The sequence below is a fragment of the Haliaeetus leucocephalus genome, unplaced genomic scaffold (genome assembly GCF_000737465.1).
Source record: "Haliaeetus leucocephalus isolate CR32 unplaced genomic scaffold, Haliaeetus_leucocephalus-4.0 Scaffold162, whole genome shotgun sequence".
Lineage (NCBI taxonomy): Eukaryota > Metazoa > Chordata > Aves > Accipitriformes > Accipitridae > Haliaeetus > Haliaeetus leucocephalus.
The window spans coordinates 1,588,501-1,610,477 of record NW_010972598.1 but is presented as its reverse complement, the minus strand read 5'-3'; the positions used below and the strand labels follow the sequence as shown (position 1 = coordinate 1,610,477).

The window sequence follows — 21,977 nt, the reverse complement described above, 5'->3', positions numbered from 1 at the left end:
TAAATACAAAACAAACTTGGAGGCTGGATAACTGATCTGGGTTCTAAATATAACAGCTTAGTAATGACCTGATCAAAACTTCTGGCACAAATGTTTACGCAAAGGCAGGAGACATGTCTTATTGTTACCCTGATATATCTGTAAACATTATTTTCTGCTTTCAGTTTAAAGTCATCAGTATAGCAGTACATTCCTGAAAGCTGTCTGCTGCTATTTCTGTGAGAAGATTCTCACTTTTTACCCACGTTGACCTTTCAATGAAATCTGAACTCACTGCATGAAAAACTGATCAAATTTTGCAATGTTGCCAAGGTTCCAAACTGCTGACAACTACTACAGAGTGCTGAAAGTTACCTTGTGTAAAACACTACTGAGGAGAACCATTTTTAATTTTCTTTTTTAAAAAAGATAATAGTTAAATTACAATACAATTAAAAATGCTATTTCTTACACTGGATGTATATACATGTTCAAACACATTTAAACGTAAAGATTAAATAAGAAAAAAACCCACTCATGTAGGTAAGATTTCTACCTTGATGATAAATGACTGGATTAGTTTTGACCTGATCTCTTGGAAGAATACTTCACCCTACTGAGATTTAGCTATTCTAGTATCATACAGATGTTCTGAAGATACTTTAAACAGTCTTTCTATAAAATAACATGATCTGTTCAAATCCAGCTTAGTAGCTTGTCTGTTACTTTGCCTATCATGAATTTCAACATTTTTATTCAATGTTTTATTCACTACCATTCCGAAGACGATATGTAATTTCATAGCCATGCCAAAAGTTTCAATATGATTTGAAGATACTAAGTACTTTTTTTAAAAAGCATTACAGTTTAGTCAATACTGAATTGTTTTTAAAAACTTGATGGCTGAAACTTGTGCACTGAATTAGCATTAGCAAACAGTAATGCATATATACAGCAACAGTGAGAGAATCAATCCCCAAAAAGCTTCTGAGAGTTGCACTCAAATATAAATCCCTATCGTTAACTTTGACTGTTTTTTGGAAGAGTGAAAAGACAAATGGAAGATGAGTATAAAAAACCCCACTGTGCTACTTTATGAAAAATTAAGAGGACCCAAATGCTGAAAAGCCATATTGAATAGGAACACTGAAGTAACGGATAGGCTTTATGTACCCTTAATAGGATGCTAAATCAGCCAAGAAACCACAGAATCCTATTATGTGGGGAAGAGAACTCCGTGAAGTGTGTCTTCCAGAAGAATGGATTAAACCTAAACAAAACTGTACAGCCTTGACCTAAGGAGTCAGACCTAAGTCAGCTCCATATTAAGGAAGCAACAATACCTGATTCTTTTCTAATTCTTGTGGTTATCTCCTGTAGTAACAGGTAACACAGCAAGTTACTATAAGATGAACAATAAACTTTAGCAAGCCTCACACTGAAGTTAAGACACCCGCAGCGGAGCCACCATGACACATTACATAAACATGAAAGATGATGTAGAAACAAGACCAAAGCTACAGTTGCTACAAATTTTTAAACCACAATGGAACACTTAGGTTCTATCCTGAGGCATCTAACAATGAATGCTAATATCTATAAAATAAACAAACCCCCCACCCATTTAAAAAAAAAAAAAAAAAAAAGAGAGAAAGAGCACTTGACAAGGGTGGTGGTAAAAAGTACAAAGTATTCCTGAAAAATATTTTTGGTTAAACTACAAAGAATAGGACTTTCCTGCCACAAATGCTGAAAGCTTGTGATTTCGGAAAAGAGAAATGCCAAAAACCCTAATAAATGCTGATTAAATGTCGCTTTTGAGTTTTCTTAACATGTGGATGCCACAGCAAAAAAGGCAGAAATTCAATTCTGAAAGTTATTAATTACACTTAAAGTATGTTTAAAATTTCACATATGTGGAGTTTTAACCATCTACAGGATTTCACAAGCATCCTACACCAAAGCAAATTAATATCCTTTCCAAGTTTGTGTGCTTGTGCAGCAAAACTGAACCTTACCCATTGATTTCTCTTCAGATTTCAGTGCTTCTGTAGTTTTGTGGTGCACTTCAGCTGTGGAGTCTGTTACCTTGGACTCTGAGCTTTTGGAGCTGGTTTGCTTCGATCCTTCTGCCTCCGAAGGTTTTTGGGATAATTGGAGTTGGCTTGTGAATTTTTCATGCTACATGACATTAAATAGAGGAAAAAAACCACCCTCAGAGAGTGGAAACCCCACCATGTTATCAGTAACTACACAATGACAGAAGAATGTCTAGGAACTGCACGTTGTTACCTTAAGTGCTTCTTCAGGGACTCTCATCTCTCCCCTGACAACAGTAAAAAGATTAGTATGTAGGAAATGCTAAGGAAAATACTGGAAAGATTTCTCAATTCACAAGAGAATTTTACAGAAAAGCAACAGTTCTGCAGCCTGTTTCACCACTGGACTGGTGACACTTCTACTAATATGTCACTGTTAGGACTAGCATGTACAATCATACTCAAAGCAAACACACAATACAATTATTTACTATTTGTAAACAGAACACTGAATAGATACCTTAATGTTGTAATAATACAAGTTCTTTTTTTTTCATTCAGTAGTTTGCTGAGTAATTATTTGCAATCTTCTCTACTTGTATACAATCTCATATAATACAAATATTTGTGTATTTGCCTCAAAGAAAAGTAATGTTTCTTAGCAACACATAAGTTACACATTAGGTTTTAAATTGTAATTGGAAGTAGACATTTCTTGCAGCGAGAAACAATGAAATGTACTTTATCAATAGTTCCGACCAAGGTACAGTATTCTAAACCCCACCATTTTCTCTAATATAGGCATTTTTGTAGTAATGAGAGAAATAACTATTTCAAAGTTGCTTCTCAAATAGTATGACAACCCTTCGTTTAACACAACCATACTTTTAACAAGAAAAGCATATCCTGACACTGTGCATTTTTATGACAAGGATATCATATCCAAATCTCAATTTATCTTCTAACTTCAGAGTGATGTATGTCTGTTCTGGAATCCTCACATCATTGACAAACGTCTACAGAAATAAATGAGGACAGAAAGAGATACTGTTGAATTCCAAAATAATAAAATGACAAATTATTTAAATAATTTTATAGGACAGTTTCCAGCACCACAAATTGTCTACTGGTGATTCACTGGGGAATTAAACTTTAAGCTCAAATTGCCACCTGCTTCACAGAATATTTCAAAAGAAAGGTTAAACACCAGTCACTAACCAGGCTGCTGACATCACACTGGCCTTGAGAAGTTTCTCACAAGTTTAATCTTGCTAGCAGTATTTACTGAATCATTAATGTTCCCTCAGATTAGTACCTCCACTCACTATTTTTCCTGTAGTTTGCTTTTTCAATCCCAATTAGCTGTCAGAATTGATTTATCATCACATTTGTACAGCATTTAACATTTAATATGAGGGTTCTGAGGAAGCTTATTATTTCTAAATATTGTCAAGTGACTTAAAGGAAAAATGGACCAAGTGCATCTGAGTGACTCCAAATAGCAGCGATGAAGAGTTCAATACATTGCGGCTCTTGAAAGAGTAAGTATAACAATATTTTTAAGAAGAAATAACATTATTATACCAGCTAGCAGCAAAGCAGAGCAAATTCCACAGGTTTGACAATACCTTTTGAAAATTCAGTTACTGTATAGTAAGTAATCCTCTCCTCCTTGAAATCACTATTGGAAACCCAGTTGGAGAAATTAGACAAGATTTCAGTGATTTGGAGAAGGATTTATGCACCTGAAAGTTTACCCAATTTCACCACCCATACCAGTTGGCTGTTACAGGCAGTAGAGATTACCAATCACTCCGATTTCAAGGTCCAGATTGAACCTAACAGTGAAAAGTAAGGAATTTGCAAAAACATGCTGGTATAAATTTCAAGAGAACACCTGATATATATACAATGACTAATTACAGAGGCAGCAAGGAGGAAGAATAATACACGTTCAAGCCAAAATGGATCTCAAGAGATGTAGTTTGGAAGAATTGGAAAACAGTTTCATCTCTGTGGGGAAAAAAACTAAATGAACATAAATAGGGCTTGAAGTTACGATTATTCAAGCCCTAAAGGAAATTCTAGAAAGCCATCTACATAAAATTCTAAAACAGACACAAGCCCTTGTAAGAACGAGGGCATTGGGGGGGGGGGAAGTTTACTCCTTCATTGGAACTGATCTGCATCTTTAAAGACTGATTTACAGTCTTAGGAAGGTAGGCTGTCAGCGTCAAGCAAACTGCCCAGGTTACTATCAGCAAGACTTGAAGTTGCATGTGGTGACTTAAGATACCAGAAACCAAGGATGATAACACACTAAGGTAGGAGTGGGTATCAGGAGCTGAGAGTGTTCTTCTCACAACTTGCCCTTTTGCCGTTGGAAAGGATGCTTAAACCTTCAGGTTGAGACTAGTCCCAGAACCTGCCACCTCCCAATGACAGCTCTCATACTGACCCTTCTGCTCATCGTGAGTCATACCACTGCTCTTAGAGCTCTCCAAATTAGGCTGAATCTCTAACTGTGAAAATGAATTGTTTCCTAAACTGAATTTGTTACCTTCAGAGAAAATGCTCTAGCATGTCAGTATCTTCTGAATTCACTCGGTGATAGAGAAATATAAAGGGGCAAAGACATGTTTTGTCTAGCAGAATAGAATATTAAGCTCTCAATTACAAAAACTAGAGATCAGGCTACAAAGAAAGAAAGAAAACAGTAAATGTAACCCTGCATAATATTTAAGATGCTTTCAGAGTTACAGATCTTTGAAGAATCTTTCTACAGTGAGCTGACAAAAAACCTGCACAGCATCTTCCCTTAAACTATTCCTCAAGGCTCAATTCAAATCTGCATTAAGAAGCTACAATTTACACTCTGAGTTCCTCTCCCCTACACTCTCCACTGGCTTTCTTGAAATCTTCCCTCTCCTTTCACCTGAGAAGACCACAACATCTGGACTTAAAAGAATGTAGCATCTTCCTTTAAGAAACACAAATAACCAGCTATATGTGAAAAGTCTCTTTTTCCTTGGTGTAACTTCCTTCATCTTCTTTTAAAATACAAAATGAAGACTTAATTTAGGGCAAATTCAAAGCAAATAAAATATTTATGGATTAGCTGATATGAAACCGTCGCATTATATTATTAATTATTTATCAGTCGTGTATATTCCCATACCTTAAAAAATTTACAGCTTCTTGCTCATTTTTACTTTTCATAACTATTACATATTAATACTACAGATAGGAGATTAAATATCCAGGGTATCTTTCTGAAACACATTTACTATTGGTTTGTGCCAGTTTGGGGGACTCAGAATATCACAACCCCACGGGATCATCCTACTTCTAACTTAAGAATTCTACAACAACGCATACATGTTTTTAAGGAATGTAGCAGCTGAAATACACCATTTTTTAAGCACTTTGAAGTTAAGGGCACACACACACAAAAAAACCCCCAAACCCCTGAATAATTAAGCAAGCAAAGAATCTGAATCTTTGAACGCTTGTGTTGCTCATCCAAATCTAGTATTAGGTAAAGTCTGGAAAGACAGAAACAAGGCTCTTTCCACAAATAGTAAAGGGATTTTCTGTTTTATTTTCTTTTACTAAATGAAAATAATATTTCATTGTTTAAAAGATTGCTTACCTATCTCTTCCATGAGAAATAAGAATTAAAAGTACAACTGTTTACTGGTTTGTAAGCACAAAACTTGTGTTTAATGCATATCTATTCCACTTTAACATTGTGAGAATCAAGAACAAAAACCCATGTGAAGAGTATCAAAGCAGCCTGAATTTTAGTGAGTCAACAAAATGTAGGCCACCTTGCGGACATGTATGTACATGTGTATGTATACATTTTTCCTCCCAGGTCAGAGTTCTGAAATCCATCTGCATGCAATATACTCAACCCAGAGAACTCTGAAGGCAGTGTGTGCAGCCTACAGACATCCTCATGACTGACCTGATGGCATACACAAGCCTCAGCTGTTTTGCCAATGGAGTTTTAAAATACCACCACAGGCTTTGGGATGCAAGACAAAGCTAGCTTGAAAAAGCTAGTTACTAAGTAAACAAGGAATCCTTTTCCCCCTTTAAATCACTCTATACACAATTTTTATATATTCACATGATTTCCAAAGCTTTATTCTTCAAATAGGGACAGTCAATGCTCTTTAAGCCTTCACAAAGTTTGCTGAGCATTTTGCAACCCAGCCCTAAAACATCAGTGTGAAAGGACATCGCTATTCTGTAAACATCCCTGAGAAGAACTTTATTCAACAAGTCCATGGATGTTTGATAACTTTTCTGGTATTTTCTTGAGATCACAAGTCAAAGGAGAAAATACAGTTGAATTCTGTGGATACTGGTGAAATAATAGATTGTATCTTAGCAACTGTACATATTTTCTTCAGAAAAGAGAAATTCCTTAATCTTTTCTGTATGAAATAAAAGATAAGCAGGAATGACCAGGAGTCATCATGATGGATTATTAGAAATAAAACTTTACATCGTGTAAATCTGATTAAAATTTACTTTTGCTTTATTTTCAAATCTAAATGTATGCAGTCCAGGATGAAGACTACTGTAAACTTTTCACTGAACTAAGTGTGAATCAACGATACAGATAAGAATACTTAAGCATTAGGGCATCAGGTGCAATTACAGTTCATCTTGTGAAATTATTTGGGACTCCTAAAACTCAAACCAAAAGCCCTATGTATTGGTCATAGACATCCCCCCTTAAACTCTGAGTTATCTTGAGTGGTTAAAGTGCATTACACCAGGAATGGAGTGGTCTTGTATACTAAAGAAAGTATATAGCTGTTCTCCAAAGAAGTGGGACTAACCGGGGAGACCCAAACCAAATGTTTGCTTTTCATGAAGCAAGCAAAATAAGAACGGGAGAAGCTGGTGAAGCACTAAAGGAAGAACTTGGCTGTTAGGGAGGTGGTGTTCTCAGTGGAAATGGTAGCTAGACTAAAAGAGTTATTGCCTAGTTCGTAGTTCACCGCATGGTACAGAGGCATTGCATACATTGTTCTGCCACACAATTAAGTACGGTGTTACAAAATCATGTGTTTCTTCTTTCGACCTGAAACCAGGTAGTTAGAGGTATGTAAGAAAAGCACAGTTGGAAAGAGATAGTAAGAGAAGCACGACAAAGACAAAGAGCAAGGATTGAACTCCTAATTAATATTGCCCATCCCAAAACTGTGGGAAGAGTTTCTTTGATGTATCTGGGTAAACAGCTATAGAGCAACTGACACCTCAAACTTGAGAATGAATCAGATCAAGCGAAGCAAGTAACCGAAAGCTCTTTATCAGACGCAAAGAAACAAGTCAAATGAAGGCCTTTTAACATATATTTTTATTAAATTCAAGTTTTGTGAAAAGGCAATGAAAATCTGAAGGTATGCCTTACTGCCTACAGGAGCAACGTAGAATTAGAGAATAAAATCAAATGGCTCAGCAAAAAATGACTATGTGCTGAATTCATTTTTGATCACTGCCTTGAAACAGTGCACTGACTTTCAAAATACAGAGGTATATTAAATATTTAAGGAGTAGAGTTCTTATACGTCTATAACTGTTCAAAGGATATAACCCTACAGGTTACACTGGTTTCACGTGGAGTTGAGACTCTGACTCTTTGCAAGGCTGAGTTAGTCACCTTAAAATACAGAAAAGCTAATAGAGACAGGCTAATAGGGTTTTTATTTTGAAATGCACTTCAGGATCAAACACCCAAAACCTAAATCAATGCTAACAGGCAGTAACTTGAGATTTCTTCTTCATCTTCTAATTTTTAAACATTTGACAAAGCTATACACTACCAGTAGCTTTCTAAATATTAATTCAAATAAGCAACCACAGATGAACTCACAATTTTATTCTGTACACATTCATGACACAGCCAAACATTTAGTTATATAAAATAACAACCATAACTAGTGTGTATAAACAGCTCACGAAGTATCTAAAGGGCTGCTGAAATATGACATAGTAAGTTTTTAATAATCTATTATAATATTCAAAACATTTATAAAAGATGAAGCTTACCTTGAATATTGTATACACAATTGCTACAAAAGCCTTAAAATGTAAAATGTCATACGAAACTTTATTTTGCTCATAACTTTGCATTTTTCCTGTATTAGTTTGTAATAACTTGACACACATTATTCATAGCCATTTTGACAAAAAGGATACTGAAAAACTAAATGCAAATATAGAATTAAATAGTTTTACACACAACATGGTTATTGCATACTTAATTTTTTTTCCACAGATGAAGTACAGTTTAACATTCTTCTCTGTATGAAAAAAGGAGAAAAAAGGAATAGCATACGAAATAAAAATCTATTTCTTAACCAGACATTTTAGAGATTGAAATCCCCCCTCCACTTTTTTTTTTTTAACAATATAATCAAGATTATTTTTTTTTCTACATTTCTGAAATACAGAAGAGTAACATATTCCTTTTTATTCTTTTGGAGTTTTTTCCTACTGCCAAGGCCCTCTTATTAATGGAATTTACTGCAGCCCTTAAATAACATGCAGTGGAAAACCCCTGCAAAAACTACAATTTCCTTTTGAATGTTCATCCATTTCCAGTCTTGCATTAAACAGATATTAACGTACACTTGTTAAGTCATACTCTCTTTACTACAAAAAACCCAAAAAACCCAAACCAAACAAACATATTAAAGACTATGGGGAGCTATCCATTTCTGATGTCAACTTACCCCATTCAAGCTGCCCAAATCCTTCACCAAGTGTTCATCCGTAGAGGCATCGTAGTTAAGTACAGCATGTTGCTTGTCCACACTTCGTGACTAAAACACATAAAAAAATTTATACAAAATGAGATAAGGTATTTCAAAAACAGATCATTAATGGCTATTTTTTAAAGTAGCGTGATTATTTTCTTTCTACATAGCACATTTATTCAAATTATATAAAAAAGTTAGTCCCACATATGAAAAAACTCAATCTCTAACCACACCCAACTCTGGCTTTGGGTGCCCATAGCAGAATCCTAAAATTAATTCAGAAGAATTATTTTCTTAATGCTTCCCCAAATGTGATTACAAGCCAGATCCAGCCATATCTTATCCAAAGATTTTTTTCTTCCAGTTCACCATAGTATCCCTGATGCTTAATTTAATATCATCAACTTCACCGTTATTTCTCTCTCTCTCCTTAACTACACGCATCTTGCAAAACACCAATATGACTGTGGTATTGCTGTTCTCTCTGAAACATGCTGTTTCCTGTCATGCATCTGTTAAATTTTCCCTTACGTTGCCTGGGATACTTACCACAGTATACAAGCATTCCAATTGTTTCTCCTTGATCTCAATTTCCTAAACAAATTAGCTATAGCCTCTTTATTAAATGTATAACTGGTTTCTGAACGACTATTCCCATCAGTTCTGACTCTTTCTCAGTCCTTCCTTAAGCACTGCAGCATTTATTTATTTCATTAATTCTTTATTTCACATCCAGATGTCAACCCATAGATCAGGAAAAATTCTTGTTACTATTTCCTCCACGAACACCACCTCCATAACAGCTAAGTCCCTCCTTTAGCACTTGCCCATGGCCAAGTGTTTGCAGCCTGAGGTACTGACTGCAAGCAAGGAAGAGGTGGGGCTGGATGTATGCTTCCTTCACGCATGTATGTGGTCAGCACCTTGACATCTAGAAGAGTTCCCAACTGGATGGAGCTCACAGCTCATGTTCCCCAGCTATGCATGCTTGATCTCAGGCTGTTTTCTGGTAATTTTGCTAGTGCAGCGTCCTGACATGCCTGCATAGCAGCAAATTTCTTCCAATAGCATTCTTTCCAGTTTCAGGTTTGCATCTTCTGTCCTTGATCAACTCATTGTTCAATGCTATTCTCATAGCACTGAGAATGGTAAATTTCTGTCCAAGACTTCTGTGCTTATTTCTGTACCAGCACCTCCAGTCTGTCAGTTCTAGGAGTCCCAGGTTATCAGTGCATTAGCCAGTTCAAGGCATCAGAACATGCAATCATGACTCCTAAAGAAATGCTTCCTCTTCTCAGAATTCCACCTTTATCATCTCGTTTCTTATCCATTTCTTGAGACTTGCTGCTACTATTTTCCTTCCTTCATTTCAATTTACTCCCTTATTCTTCCCTTCCATGACATCCTCCGAGTGCTTCGTTTTCTCCTCAAAGAAGTGAGATCAGTCCTCTTGTGCTTATACTTACTATTTCATTTTTAGACTTTTCATTTGAACCAATTTGCTCTGCAGTTTTGAGAGGTAGAGAAGGAGGGCCAGGATATAAAGGGGGAGGGGAAAATTAAGGAAGAGACAGACAAATGAACAACAAGGTCCATGCCAATAAAAGCTGCACCAGTATACTACATCAGTTAAGTGTTCTTAATGGTAGATGATGATATACCAGTATAGTTCATTTTCTACTAACTTAGTAACCTTTCTTCAATGAAAACAAGCTATCTCAATAAAATCAAATTCACTGATGTGGGGACTGTTCTGCTGAGCCTACAGTGTCAAGCAGAATTACACTTTTCCACACTCAAGTGATGCAGCAATGCAAGCACAAGAATTACCCTATCTTTACCTAGGTTATGGGAAAAATTTCTGAACTTTTTTCAGTTATGTAATTCAAATACATATTATATGAATAATCAATTATTTTATTATCTTTCTGTGCTACATCCTATTAAAAATAAGTTAAAATGTAAAGGGCACAAAAAAAAATCCTTAAAGCTTCATGATATTTTGCCACATCCTCAGAAATGGTAAGAATGATTACGCAAGGCTGTGGCTTTTAGAGAAACACCTGAAATTCTGCAAAACATCAAGGTTCTCCTCAGGTTCAGATTACTTGCATATAATTGGACACTTTTATTCATTGCAGAGGATCTTTACAGGTGAGAAGACTTTGCAAATCTTTCAAATGCCATTTTCCCTTCTGATTCGTTATTGTAGCCTTCCACTCAAATCTAAGTGCTAGCAAAATTGCTTTTTGTAAGACTGTGGTGCCCCGGCTGGCCACTAAGCACCACACAGCCGCTAAGCACCACACAGCTGCTCACTCCCTCCCCTCTGCCCCAGTAAGATGGGGGATAGAACAGGAAGAGCAAAAGCAAGAAAACTCATGAGTCAAGTTAAAGATAGTTTAAGCAGCAAAGGAAAGAGGAAGAAGAAAGAAGAAATAAATCAAGTGATGCAAAGGCAATCACTCACCACCTCCCAGAAGCAGACCAACGCACAGCCAGTCTTTGAGCAGTGGTTACCTTTCCCAAAGCCTCCTCCGTTTTTATTGCCGAGCATGGCATTATATGGCATGGAATACCCCTTTGGTCAGTTTGGGTCAATGTCCTGGTTGTGTTCCCTCTCAACTTCTTGTGCACCCCCATATTCACATGTGTGTAGGAGAAGCAGAGTGAGAGAGAATGCCTTGAAACTGTGCACAGTGTTCAGCAATAGCTAAAATATTGGTGTGCTATCAACAGTGTTTTGGTCACAAATCGAAAACATATAACCAGAAGGGCTTCTATAAAGAAAATTAACTCCAACCCAGCCAGACCCAGTACAAAGATTTATATATAAACTGCAGAAATAATAAAAATCACAGAATAACTGTGCTAAGAGCTGTATGAATATGAAGAGGAAAACTCCATCCTCAGTTAAAATAAATTTGTAACTGGCATTATTTTAGACAAAGACAATTCAATCCAGACTACTAAGAAAATGTTCAGAATACAGAAAATAGGAGTATTCTTCTTTGGAAATAGCTTTGGTATTAGGAATAATGTAGATTTTTTTACCTTGGAAATGTTTTCATCACCAAGATTCAGAAAGTTTTCTAAACATAATGGTGAAAGAAAGGGAAAATGTGGTATTTATCCACAAGCAGGCTGGTGCATTGGAGTAGGTAGCTAAATACAAAGACTGCGCACTGTTTGAGCATATTTACAAAATAACACATTTAAAGCAAATCTGTATTCCCAGACATGAACAAAATCTCTTTGAACAGTGTTAGGTACAGATCTGAGGTCTAATTCTATCAAGCATGCAATGGAGTTGAAATGCTTTTTAATAAGGCTTTTATAATATATTTTCTGCCGCGAGACTATGAATAAAAGCATTAAATTCTGCTTTCTTTATCATGCATTTTCCACATGCTTTGCAGTAAGAGAACAACCAAGTTGTCAAGAGTGGAAAGGGAGGTCCTACACAAAGAGCTATACATACAGAACAAGAACACATTATTAGCTTCTCTTTTGGTGGGTCCTCCCCTTGAAGCAGTATGCAGTGTTACAGTCACACTGGCATGTAGACCTAATATAACAGCAGGCTAAAGAGAATATTCTTGAAAATCACCAGGCCCCTTGATTCTTTTTACTACCTCTGAAGCCAATACACAACAAATAACATTTGTAAATGACTGGAATCTATTCACAGTATTAATCAGAGGCAGCTACTGTTGAAGGTGATGATGACTGAAGTTTTGTAACACAAAATAATAACTGCTTGAGTATTCAGCTTCACTCTAAGGACTGATCAACCATGGACAGGAGATGGCATAGGGGAGAGAGAAGGAAGAAAAGGCTCCCTTTTTCAGAGACCCATTACAAGCAGCTAGTGGTAAAATAAAAGCATTTTTTGATTATAATCACCTGGGCAGGAACCAACGGGTTGGGTTTTTTTGGTGGGTTTTTTTGTTTTGTTTTGGGGGTTTTTTTGTTTTGTTTTGGGGTTTTTGTGTTTGCTTGTTTGTTGGTTTTTTTTTTTAATACTTCCCACATAAATCACCAAGACATCATACTGTCTGTATTTAAAGAGAAATTAAAAGAGCATTTTCAACTACTTTCTAACAGGGCAAAGTATTTCCATCACCAATAAAACCTTTGGATGCCTACTGAGGTTGAGAGCCAAATGCATTTTGCTAGATATTACATTCTGAGTAGTACACATAAAAATAGGTTTCTAGGCCCTTCATTTGCAAGTAAGATTTTAATTTGGCCATTAATGGCTGCATACGCAACTCTTTGGAACAAAAAAAACCCAAAAGAAACTATTTTATTGAATGGCAGGAAGGGTTGAGAATATTAGTTTTGAAGTTCAATCTTCTTAAGAGCTCTACAGTAAACAAATACATGAATTCAAGAAGGAACTCCCAAAATATTAGCATTAACCATTCAAAAATTATATATACACTAGAAAGAAGCAGCTCAGAGGACTACAGCTTTGATCAGGTAAAGTGCATGGAATACGGCTACGTAACAATGCAGTTACACACCTCTAAGAGTTCTGCATAGTGATCCTCAAAGTTGAGGAAGCTACTAAGCATCAAACTATTTTTGACTAAGACTTGTATTTTTACAATTCCACTGGAACCATTACTGCGATTGAGTCATTCAACTTCCTTAGAGATACAGTCTTCTCTACTGATTTAATTTGCCTTTGTACAACAAGATCAGGACACAGTGATAGAGTTACATCAAATCATGTGACCAAATTAGACTACAAGTTGCAGAAAAAAGAAAGCTCTTTTCAAAGGCATCTAGTGCACTTAGCATTATCACATTTTATGGAGCACACAGTCTACTTACTTTACTGATTATATTGCAAAATTTATTTCATTTTCTATTCTTGCATTCTGTACATGATTTATATGAAGAAAATGTGATCCTCTGCACTTCGACAGTAACTGCATGATTGATGGCAATATATTTAAACTAACTTTTTTCTACAAACACAAAAGATTAAGCAAAACAATTGCTCCCCCAACATCTGGGGCATTTAATGTTCAAAGGGAATATAAAACTGGTGCATTAAGTTCACTATTTCAGCAGTTGCACATGGAAGGCTGATGCAATTACCTGTAACATCAGCTCACAGTCATCTCTTCCAACAAAAATCATTTCTCGTGGCAGCCTATGGCGGGTGCCTCCACTGCTCACCAAAAACCAGGATGTTAAGCTCATTTTCTGCTTAGCTGATAAATCCTTGGCAAAGCTACGTCATCCTGCAGCGAGAAAGAGAGACAGAGAAATTCGTTTTAGTTATTTTTAGCTACAGTTCCTGCTCAGCAAACACTGTGAGCAGAATACAAAAAGCCTCCGAAAATATGGCATTCTTAATGGCATGTACTGAATCCAGCAGTCACAGGAAGTGACAGGCTCCAGATTTACATAGTCTGAGGCTCTGCTTCATGCAACTCGGCAAATTTAATTGGAGGTAAGCTTCTTCAAAACGGACAACCAGTTAGTTAATGCCAAGGTCACGCAAGTTCTCAGAAAGCTTTTAACATTTGACCCCTTATTATCAAGATAATTGCTACATTAATACTTTACTATCACAACCAATAAACAACGTGGGAAACATTTACCAAATACAGCAAGTAACTTGCATGTGTCATTACATTTTCCTGCAAAAAAGAACTCCCTTATTTGGTTTCAAGCTCGGGTCCTCTGTACAGCACCAAGTGAAAGCTTAAATTCAAGGAAGTTTTACTTCTTATTTAACCTTAGATTTTCTCAATAAAACTTATATCTTGGAAATTTAACAGTGTACATTTAGAATTATAAACAAAGCAGAGCCAAATGAACAATTTAGAAGTTATTTATGAGTAATAAAACTGAAAGCAGTATTCCTAAAAAACTTCACCTTAATTTTCCAATAAACAACATGGCATACTACATACTTACACAGAAAAAGAAAACACAGCTATTTAAAATGTCATAAAATACAATAGAAAACAAAAATTGAACACTGGATAAAATCTTTTATGGAAAACTTCTTACTTTGAAAACGCTCAGTAATAGGTAAATTTGGATTTTAGAAGCCCTTCTTTTTCTGGAAAAGCTTAGAAACGAGTAAATTTGAATTTTAGAGCCCCTACTTGAAACTGGACAAAAATACGATTAAAAGCACTCTCCAGAATAATTCAATGGTTGATACTTGGAAAAGCCTTTAAGAAGTATTACAAATATCTCTTTAAGAAAAAGCAAGCCAAAGCAATCATTTCATTCTGTGTTACCACTCTGTATTCACTAAAAGAGAAGCTAAAGAAAACAAAAAGCAGCCAGTCCATTCCTTTCAGTACCAAATAGCTGACATTTCTCTTTTATTTAAATGTCATTTAGTGAAATTATGCAAGGGGAGAAAAGGTACTGTAAGTGTACATGAGCCTGTAGCGGACTTAAGCGTAATCTGCATAATAACAAGAATGTAGCGAGGTTCTCAAAACCAAGACTAACATATAAGCACCGTCTAAGATGACAATGCCAGCACTGCCCCATTAGACAAACTACAATCAAGGGGAACACCGCAAATTATGAAAACTTATAAAGAGGAATGAGTTAAGTCAGAACTGCATCTGAAAAAGATAAAACCGACGTTTACAAAACAGTCAGTCAAAAGCATACCATGGCAGGTGCTAAAATGAACCAGCAGAGCTATCAACCCAGTTTAAAAAATAATGCAATTCAAATGGAAGAAATTAGAAAAATTTAATGTGCACAAGGTTTACTTAATAAAAAAGTAAATATCTATTGCAACAAAGTGTTCTCTTATACAGCGATACCTACAATAGGATTATCTTTCCACAGCTGTATCACAACACATTCTTCAAACGAAACTTATGTCCACTTAATGTTGTCCAACTCAACAGAAGAAGTGATACAGCATCTGTTATAGTTTATTCATAGAAAATATGAAGATTACAAATTACATCTACAATAACAACTTGCTGAAATCAAGTTTAAAGACATCTAGTTACCAAATAAGTGTTTTAATAATTAAAACAGTTTATTCAGCACCTCTGAGGGAAATCAACATTTGTATTTTTAATTTAACCTATTTTAAAAGTAGAAGATAAGCTCGGTCAATGAAATGACATTTTTCCATTCCTTTTAAGAAATGAAAAGGAAGTACCAAAAATGGCCGGCCTACGTTCCAGCTTTTAACAAGTAAATTAAATGGAAGCTTGGCAGCAAGCATGCTGTTCATACCAAAGCTCCTCATTCTGTTTATATTTTACTGCTTTTTAAATCTCCCATCTGCTTATCATAACAACATTTACACCATTTGGCCTTCCCACTCTAATTGGAAATTCATATGAAAAACTCCAAGAGGTTTTGATTAAGAACTTTTTCTGATAAAGACTATGTTTTAGTTTACATAGGTAGACTGTCAATAAAGGAGAAAAACTTTTTATTTATAAAACAGACAAGTAGGTCAACAACTAGAGCTAGGAAAAAACCCCCAAACCTCCCACAAATGATAAAGCCTGACAACAAACAGATTAAATTAAGCTATCTGAAATAATGTAAAAAAAAAGTATTATACAGAGCAATCATTGCCACACAGCTTGGCAGCACATTTGTAGTTAAAAGCCCATCACCATTTCTATCGAACTTAATAATGTTGTTCTTTTCAAACAGTGCTGTCTCAACTGCAACGAATCATCAACCTAGATACATATTTTATTTTAAAGTATTCTTTAGAATGAACCAATACCTTTGATCAAAGCTATGCTGAAATTCTGCACAGCAAAACTGGCTGAAAACAGGATTCAGTAGTAACAGTTACTTAATATCAGAACAAAAAAGTGCATTAAACATTTGCTATGAAACTGCACACTTACTAGTTATACAGTATATGGACAATTACACTGCACCCCAAAAACTTCATGAAAGCTAACAATATTTTTAATCCACTGCTGTGTTAAGTATTTTGGCTGTAGTATTCTGAACAATACAAGGATGAAAGATAGTTCACTGTCTAGGAGATACAGAATTAAATTACTACAACAGGTGCAAAATCATCACCAGAAGTGGCTCTTTATACAGTGTAAATTTAGATCATGATAATTCTTGCAATGAAAAGTTATGGATACTAAAAGGTTACACTGGGTTCAAAAAGCAATAAGCATTCATGGAAGAAAAAATTATCACACCTGTTAAATGCAATGACCCCACTTACAGCTCAGGAACTGCATGTGCTGTGCATTTTGGGAGGCTAGGAGCATGCTCTAGTGAAGTTTCACTTGCTATTGTCCTACTTCATAACCTCTCTTCCTTAACTAGCCTTTGTTTATGCAGAACAGGATACTGGCCCAGATGGACCTGCCTTACGCCAGTACAGACTACGCTTTTTAGATTATTTACCAAAAATACTATGATTTCTACCCTAGAAAAATGAATTTTAAATTCTTTATTGGAGCAGTTTGTTTTATTAGTCTTTCCTAATATGGAAGTATGGCGTTCTAATCTTTAAACAAGTTAGTAAACATTTAATCATTAAGACTTGATCATTCAAAGCAATACTTCGTTCTAGATACCTTGAAGTCAGTTGCTGAGACATCTATTGCAACTGCAAAATACTTCCTCGTCTGCAGAAGAAACAGCATTTTATGGTGAAGGACTATAAATGTCAAAAGGCAGTAACCAGTGTGTAAGAATGAACACATGGGTAATAAGTCATTTGAAACAGATGATTCAGTAACAGGGAAATTGGCTGCATCATCCCTGTAAATATAATTCAGTCCTTAAGAACTAAAGCCCTGCATTATGTAGCCAAAAGATGGGTGTAACCAATTTCAAATATGTCTAGAGAAACACTGCCAAGATTATAGTTTTGATAACGTTATTGTAAGCAAAAATCCTTAATAATCTCACATTTGAGCAATCTACAGTCTACATTTTTGTATTTGCCTGTAACTGAAAACAGCCTACTGTTTTCTCCAACTAAACTATTAGCGAGTACTGAGATGCCCATCATACAGAGAAACAAAAAGCTATGTTTAAAATTTAAACTAAACCTAATATATGCCTGAAATTGCAACTTTTAAGTACTGCAGTCCTCCGTATTAAGACTGAAAATAGTATAAGTGTAATGGTATACAATTATCCTATCACTGTGCAAAAAAATTTATTTAAGAATATCTTAAAATAACATTTAAAAAACCCTGCATCAAGCTGAGACACAGTACTGACAAAGCTGGAAGCCCTATGTTGCCCATTATTTGCCCTTAGAAGTTCCTGTTTCCAGCCGCTAAAATTTTTGCTAAAATTACATTTACCTTCTCATACACTTGCCTAGTATATTGGGCAAGCTTCTGAAGAAATTACTCAAACGTTTCTGAAACAAGGTTAGAGGAAAATATTCTATGTTACTACATCTAAACAAAAATTATAACTATTACCTCATATATGCAAATTGGTAATTGAAATGTGATAGGAGGCCTTAGTATCAGTTTGTACCTTTTACTAGTGCTCTTATGCAAATCTATCCAAATTCAGACAAGCAACAGGCTTTTGAAAACTTCCCATGTGTGTATTAGTTCAACAAGTACACAGATAAATTCTCTCAACACATCCGTCTACACAGAGCATGCTCCACAATTTGCTTTAACTACAGTTTTTAATGTTATAGTGCCATTTAGAACCAAAAATAGGGCATCTTTCCCCAGAACTCTCAATTCATCCACTGTTGCTGGTAGAGAACAAATATGTGGGTAGAAGACCCAGGAGAGAACACCGCCACACCTGGACAACTGTATGGGGTTTGTGTGGCCAGGTTTTGGTAGCAGGGGTGGCTACAGGGGTGGCTTCTGTGAGAAGCTGCTAGAAGCTTCCCGTATGTCCAACAGAGCCAATGCCAGCCGGCTCTAAGATGGACCCACCGCTGGCCAAGAACGAGCCCATCGGCGACAGTGGTAGCGCCTCTGGGAGAACAGATTTAAGAAGGGGAAAAGTTGCTGCGCAACAGAAACTGCAGCTGGAGAGAGGAGTGAGAAGGTGTGAGAGAAACAACCCTGCAGACCCCCAGGTCAGTGCAGAAGGAGGGGAGGAGATGCTCCAGGCGCCGGAGCAGAGATTCCCCTGCAGCCCGTGGGGAAGACCATGGTGAGGCAGGCTGTCCCCCTGCAGCCCATGGAGGTCCACGGTGGAGCAGATAACCACCTGCAGCCCGGGGAGGACCCCACGCCGGAGCAGGTGGATGCCCGAAGGAGGCTGTGAGCCTGTGGGAAGCCCGCGCTGGAGCAGGCTCCTGGCAAGACCTGTGGATCTGTGTAGAGAAGAGCCCACGCTGGAGCAGGTTTGCTGGCAGGACTTGTGACCCTGTGGGGAAACCACGTTGGAGCAGTCTGTGCCTGAAGGACTGCAGCCTGTGGAAGGGACCCAAGCTGGAGCAGGTCATGAAGAACTGCAGCCTGTGGGAAGGACTCAGGTTGGAGAAGTTCATGGAGAACTGTCTCCTGTGGGAGGGACCCCACGCTGGAGCAGGGGAAGAGTGTGAGGAGTCCTGCCCCTGAGGACGAAGGAGCAGCAGAGACAACGTGTGATGAACTGACCCCAACCCCCATTCCCTGTACCCCTGTGCTGCTGGCAAGGGAGGAGGTAGAGAAAATCAGGAGTAAAGTTAAGCCCGGGAAGAAAGGAGGGGTGGGGGGAAGGTGTTTTAAGATTTGGCTTTATTTCTCATTATCCTGCTCTGATTTGACTGGTAATAATTAAGCTAATTTCCCTGAGTCAAGTCTGTTTTGCCCGTGATGGTGATTGGCAAGTGATCTTTCCCTGTCCTTACATTTTTTCTCTCCCTTGCCCAGCTGAGCAGGGGAAAGATATAGCACTGGTGGTGCTGTATCCTTGGTGCTTTCATTGGTGGGCACCTGGTGTCCAGCCAGGCTCAACCCACCACAACAAGACGCTTGAGCCAGGCAGACTCTGAAATGAGGAATCGAGAAGGGTAAACATCAGGTGTAAGCCATGACAAGGGAGAAAACAGAATTAAGAGAGCACTAATGGAGCCAGTAATGGCTGGAGAAGTCCTGAAGTTGAAGCTGATTCCCAAGTCACAAAGAAATGTTGTCAGCAAACAATACCCACTGGAGAAGTGCCTACCATGACTGCTTTATTGACTATCCAGTGTAATTAAGGATACTAGTGCCAGCAGTTCTATTTCTGACTGAAATGGAGAAATCTATGCTATAGAAAGAAAAGAGCAAAGCGAAGGTAATTCCAGCCCTGAGATTACTATATCAATATAATTGATATTGAAAAGTAATCTATAAAGGTAATTGATTTAAATCTAAGAAGTTAGATTTGGTAGAAAACACCACAGTAACACTGTCTATTCTGCAAAACACTCTGAAGGTGGGCAGTATCACAAGCAGTGTTCCATGTGCAATCACAATTAACCTACTTATATACATGCATTAGAAAGTAACCTTTAACTACATCACCACATAATATTTGAACCAGGACTCTACCTTATTCAGGTTAAAACAAAAAGCTTAACAGTCAGTTAATCAGTATTTTTTTTTCTCCTCTCCTCATCAGTTGATTAGCTTGTGCCTTATATATTGCACATCACTAAAAACCTTTTGTGAATTATTAACTTCCTACTGACTTTATCTGCCATGCTCATCACCACAGCATGAGAAATTCATTAACACTTAACAGTACATCTCCACAAATATCTTTATAAGGGGTTTATTATAAATGGGGAACTGTAGAGCAGTTTTTACCACTAAAGCATCTTAATCTTGAGTATTTAAGTTCCAAATCCATAAGCATTTCATCTTAAAGTACCTAGTTTTACACACCACCACAGGTGTTCAAATGGTCTCATTTATTTGTGTTCTGACACTGAATGCCCAATTCTTCTGCAAGTAAGGTTAAAGCCACACGTAGGGTGGTTAGAAAATTAAGACCACTTTTCCAAAGTATGGGTAGATGGGTCATCTGTCATCACAGGGACTACAAATACAAGGAAATAATTCATACTCTAGGGTAGCTTCCAAGTGTTTAAGTCACAAAACTATCCTTGGTGCTTTCATAATCCCCTCCTTCTTTCACTACTCGCATTGCTGTCATCCCAGAAAGAGAGAGAGAGGGCTCCACAGACAACAGCCTCCTGGCTGAAACTATTCTCACCAATTCCTAGGGCTAGTCCATCAAGTGAATTTGTTGAGGGGGAGGGGAAAGAGGGGAGAGATGGGGGGGACAGAGGCGGGGGGTGCATGGCTAAAGAACTGGCTGAAGAACCTTTCATTGGGAACTGGAATTCAGGCTACATCCACCATCCTTCTACACCACAGCAGTGTGCAGTGTTGCTCCTTAAAACCCTTAAATAATAAATACCCATTTTAAATAAAGCGGTTTAGGCTTATGATCAATAAAAATATTTATTGAAGAATTTATGGACCTTCTGAATTCACAGTGTACTTCACAAGGGGAAGCGAGAAAAATTCAGTGTTGGCCATTGCTTGCCAAGCAACATGGGATACAGCTATAAAAGTTTAGTATAGTGAAAAGACACTACTCAAGTAATGCTTTGGTCAAGTCAAGTTAGATCAAGTTGTCAAGTGACAACACTTTTCACTTTGAGGCTTGGGTTAGTGTCATAACAATATCCATGAAGGTTAATAGAAATGTATCCTTAAAAGGCTGTAAAAAAAAGAAACAAAAACAAACAAACAAAACCTCAATGGAAGCATAAATAAGGTAAATTATGCTTAAAAACATTAAAACTCTTCATCAACATCCCCCAGAGAAGATGAGCTTGCACACTTAGAAAAACTGACCAAAACAATCCTAGATTTTTAGCAGTTGTCCAACAAGCTAGAACTGCTATTATTGACTATTTCATTGACTGGAAAACTCACCTTAACACATCCTTCTAGAAACATTCAAATGCTATATATAGCCCTGAACAAGAAACTGTTCTCATTCATACTGATATAAAGAAATATTGCTATTAGTTATTGTCCCAGTTTCGCCTGGGATAGAGTTAATTTTCTTCTTAGTAGCTGGTACAGTGCTGTGTTTTGGATTTAGTGTGAGAATCATACTGATAACACACCGATGTTTTAGTTGTTGCTAAGCAGGGCTTATCCTAATTTAAGGATTTTTCAGTTTCCCATGCTGTGCCAGC

At 37.0% G+C, this 21,977-nt stretch overlaps 1 protein-coding gene across 1 annotated transcript in view; it reads right to left on the bottom strand.

The window, feature by feature from the left end:
- CEP170 (centrosomal protein 170kDa) overlaps positions 1 to 21,977 on the bottom strand; it is a 104,619-nt gene that overhangs the window by 65,143 nt on the left and 17,499 nt on the right. The window contains exons 2-6 of the mRNA XM_010562600.1: positions 13,913 to 14,058; positions 8,774 to 8,863; positions 2,956 to 3,034; positions 2,272 to 2,330; positions 1,998 to 2,160 (exon numbers count right to left, since the gene is read on the bottom strand). Of these exons, the coding sequence (XP_010560902.1) occupies positions 1,998 to 2,160; positions 2,272 to 2,330; positions 2,956 to 3,034; positions 8,774 to 8,863; positions 13,913 to 14,017 (496 nt within the window). The 5' untranslated portion in view covers positions 14,018 to 14,058. The remainder of the gene's footprint in view (positions 1 to 1,997; positions 2,161 to 2,271; positions 2,331 to 2,955; positions 3,035 to 8,773; positions 8,864 to 13,912; positions 14,059 to 21,977) is intronic.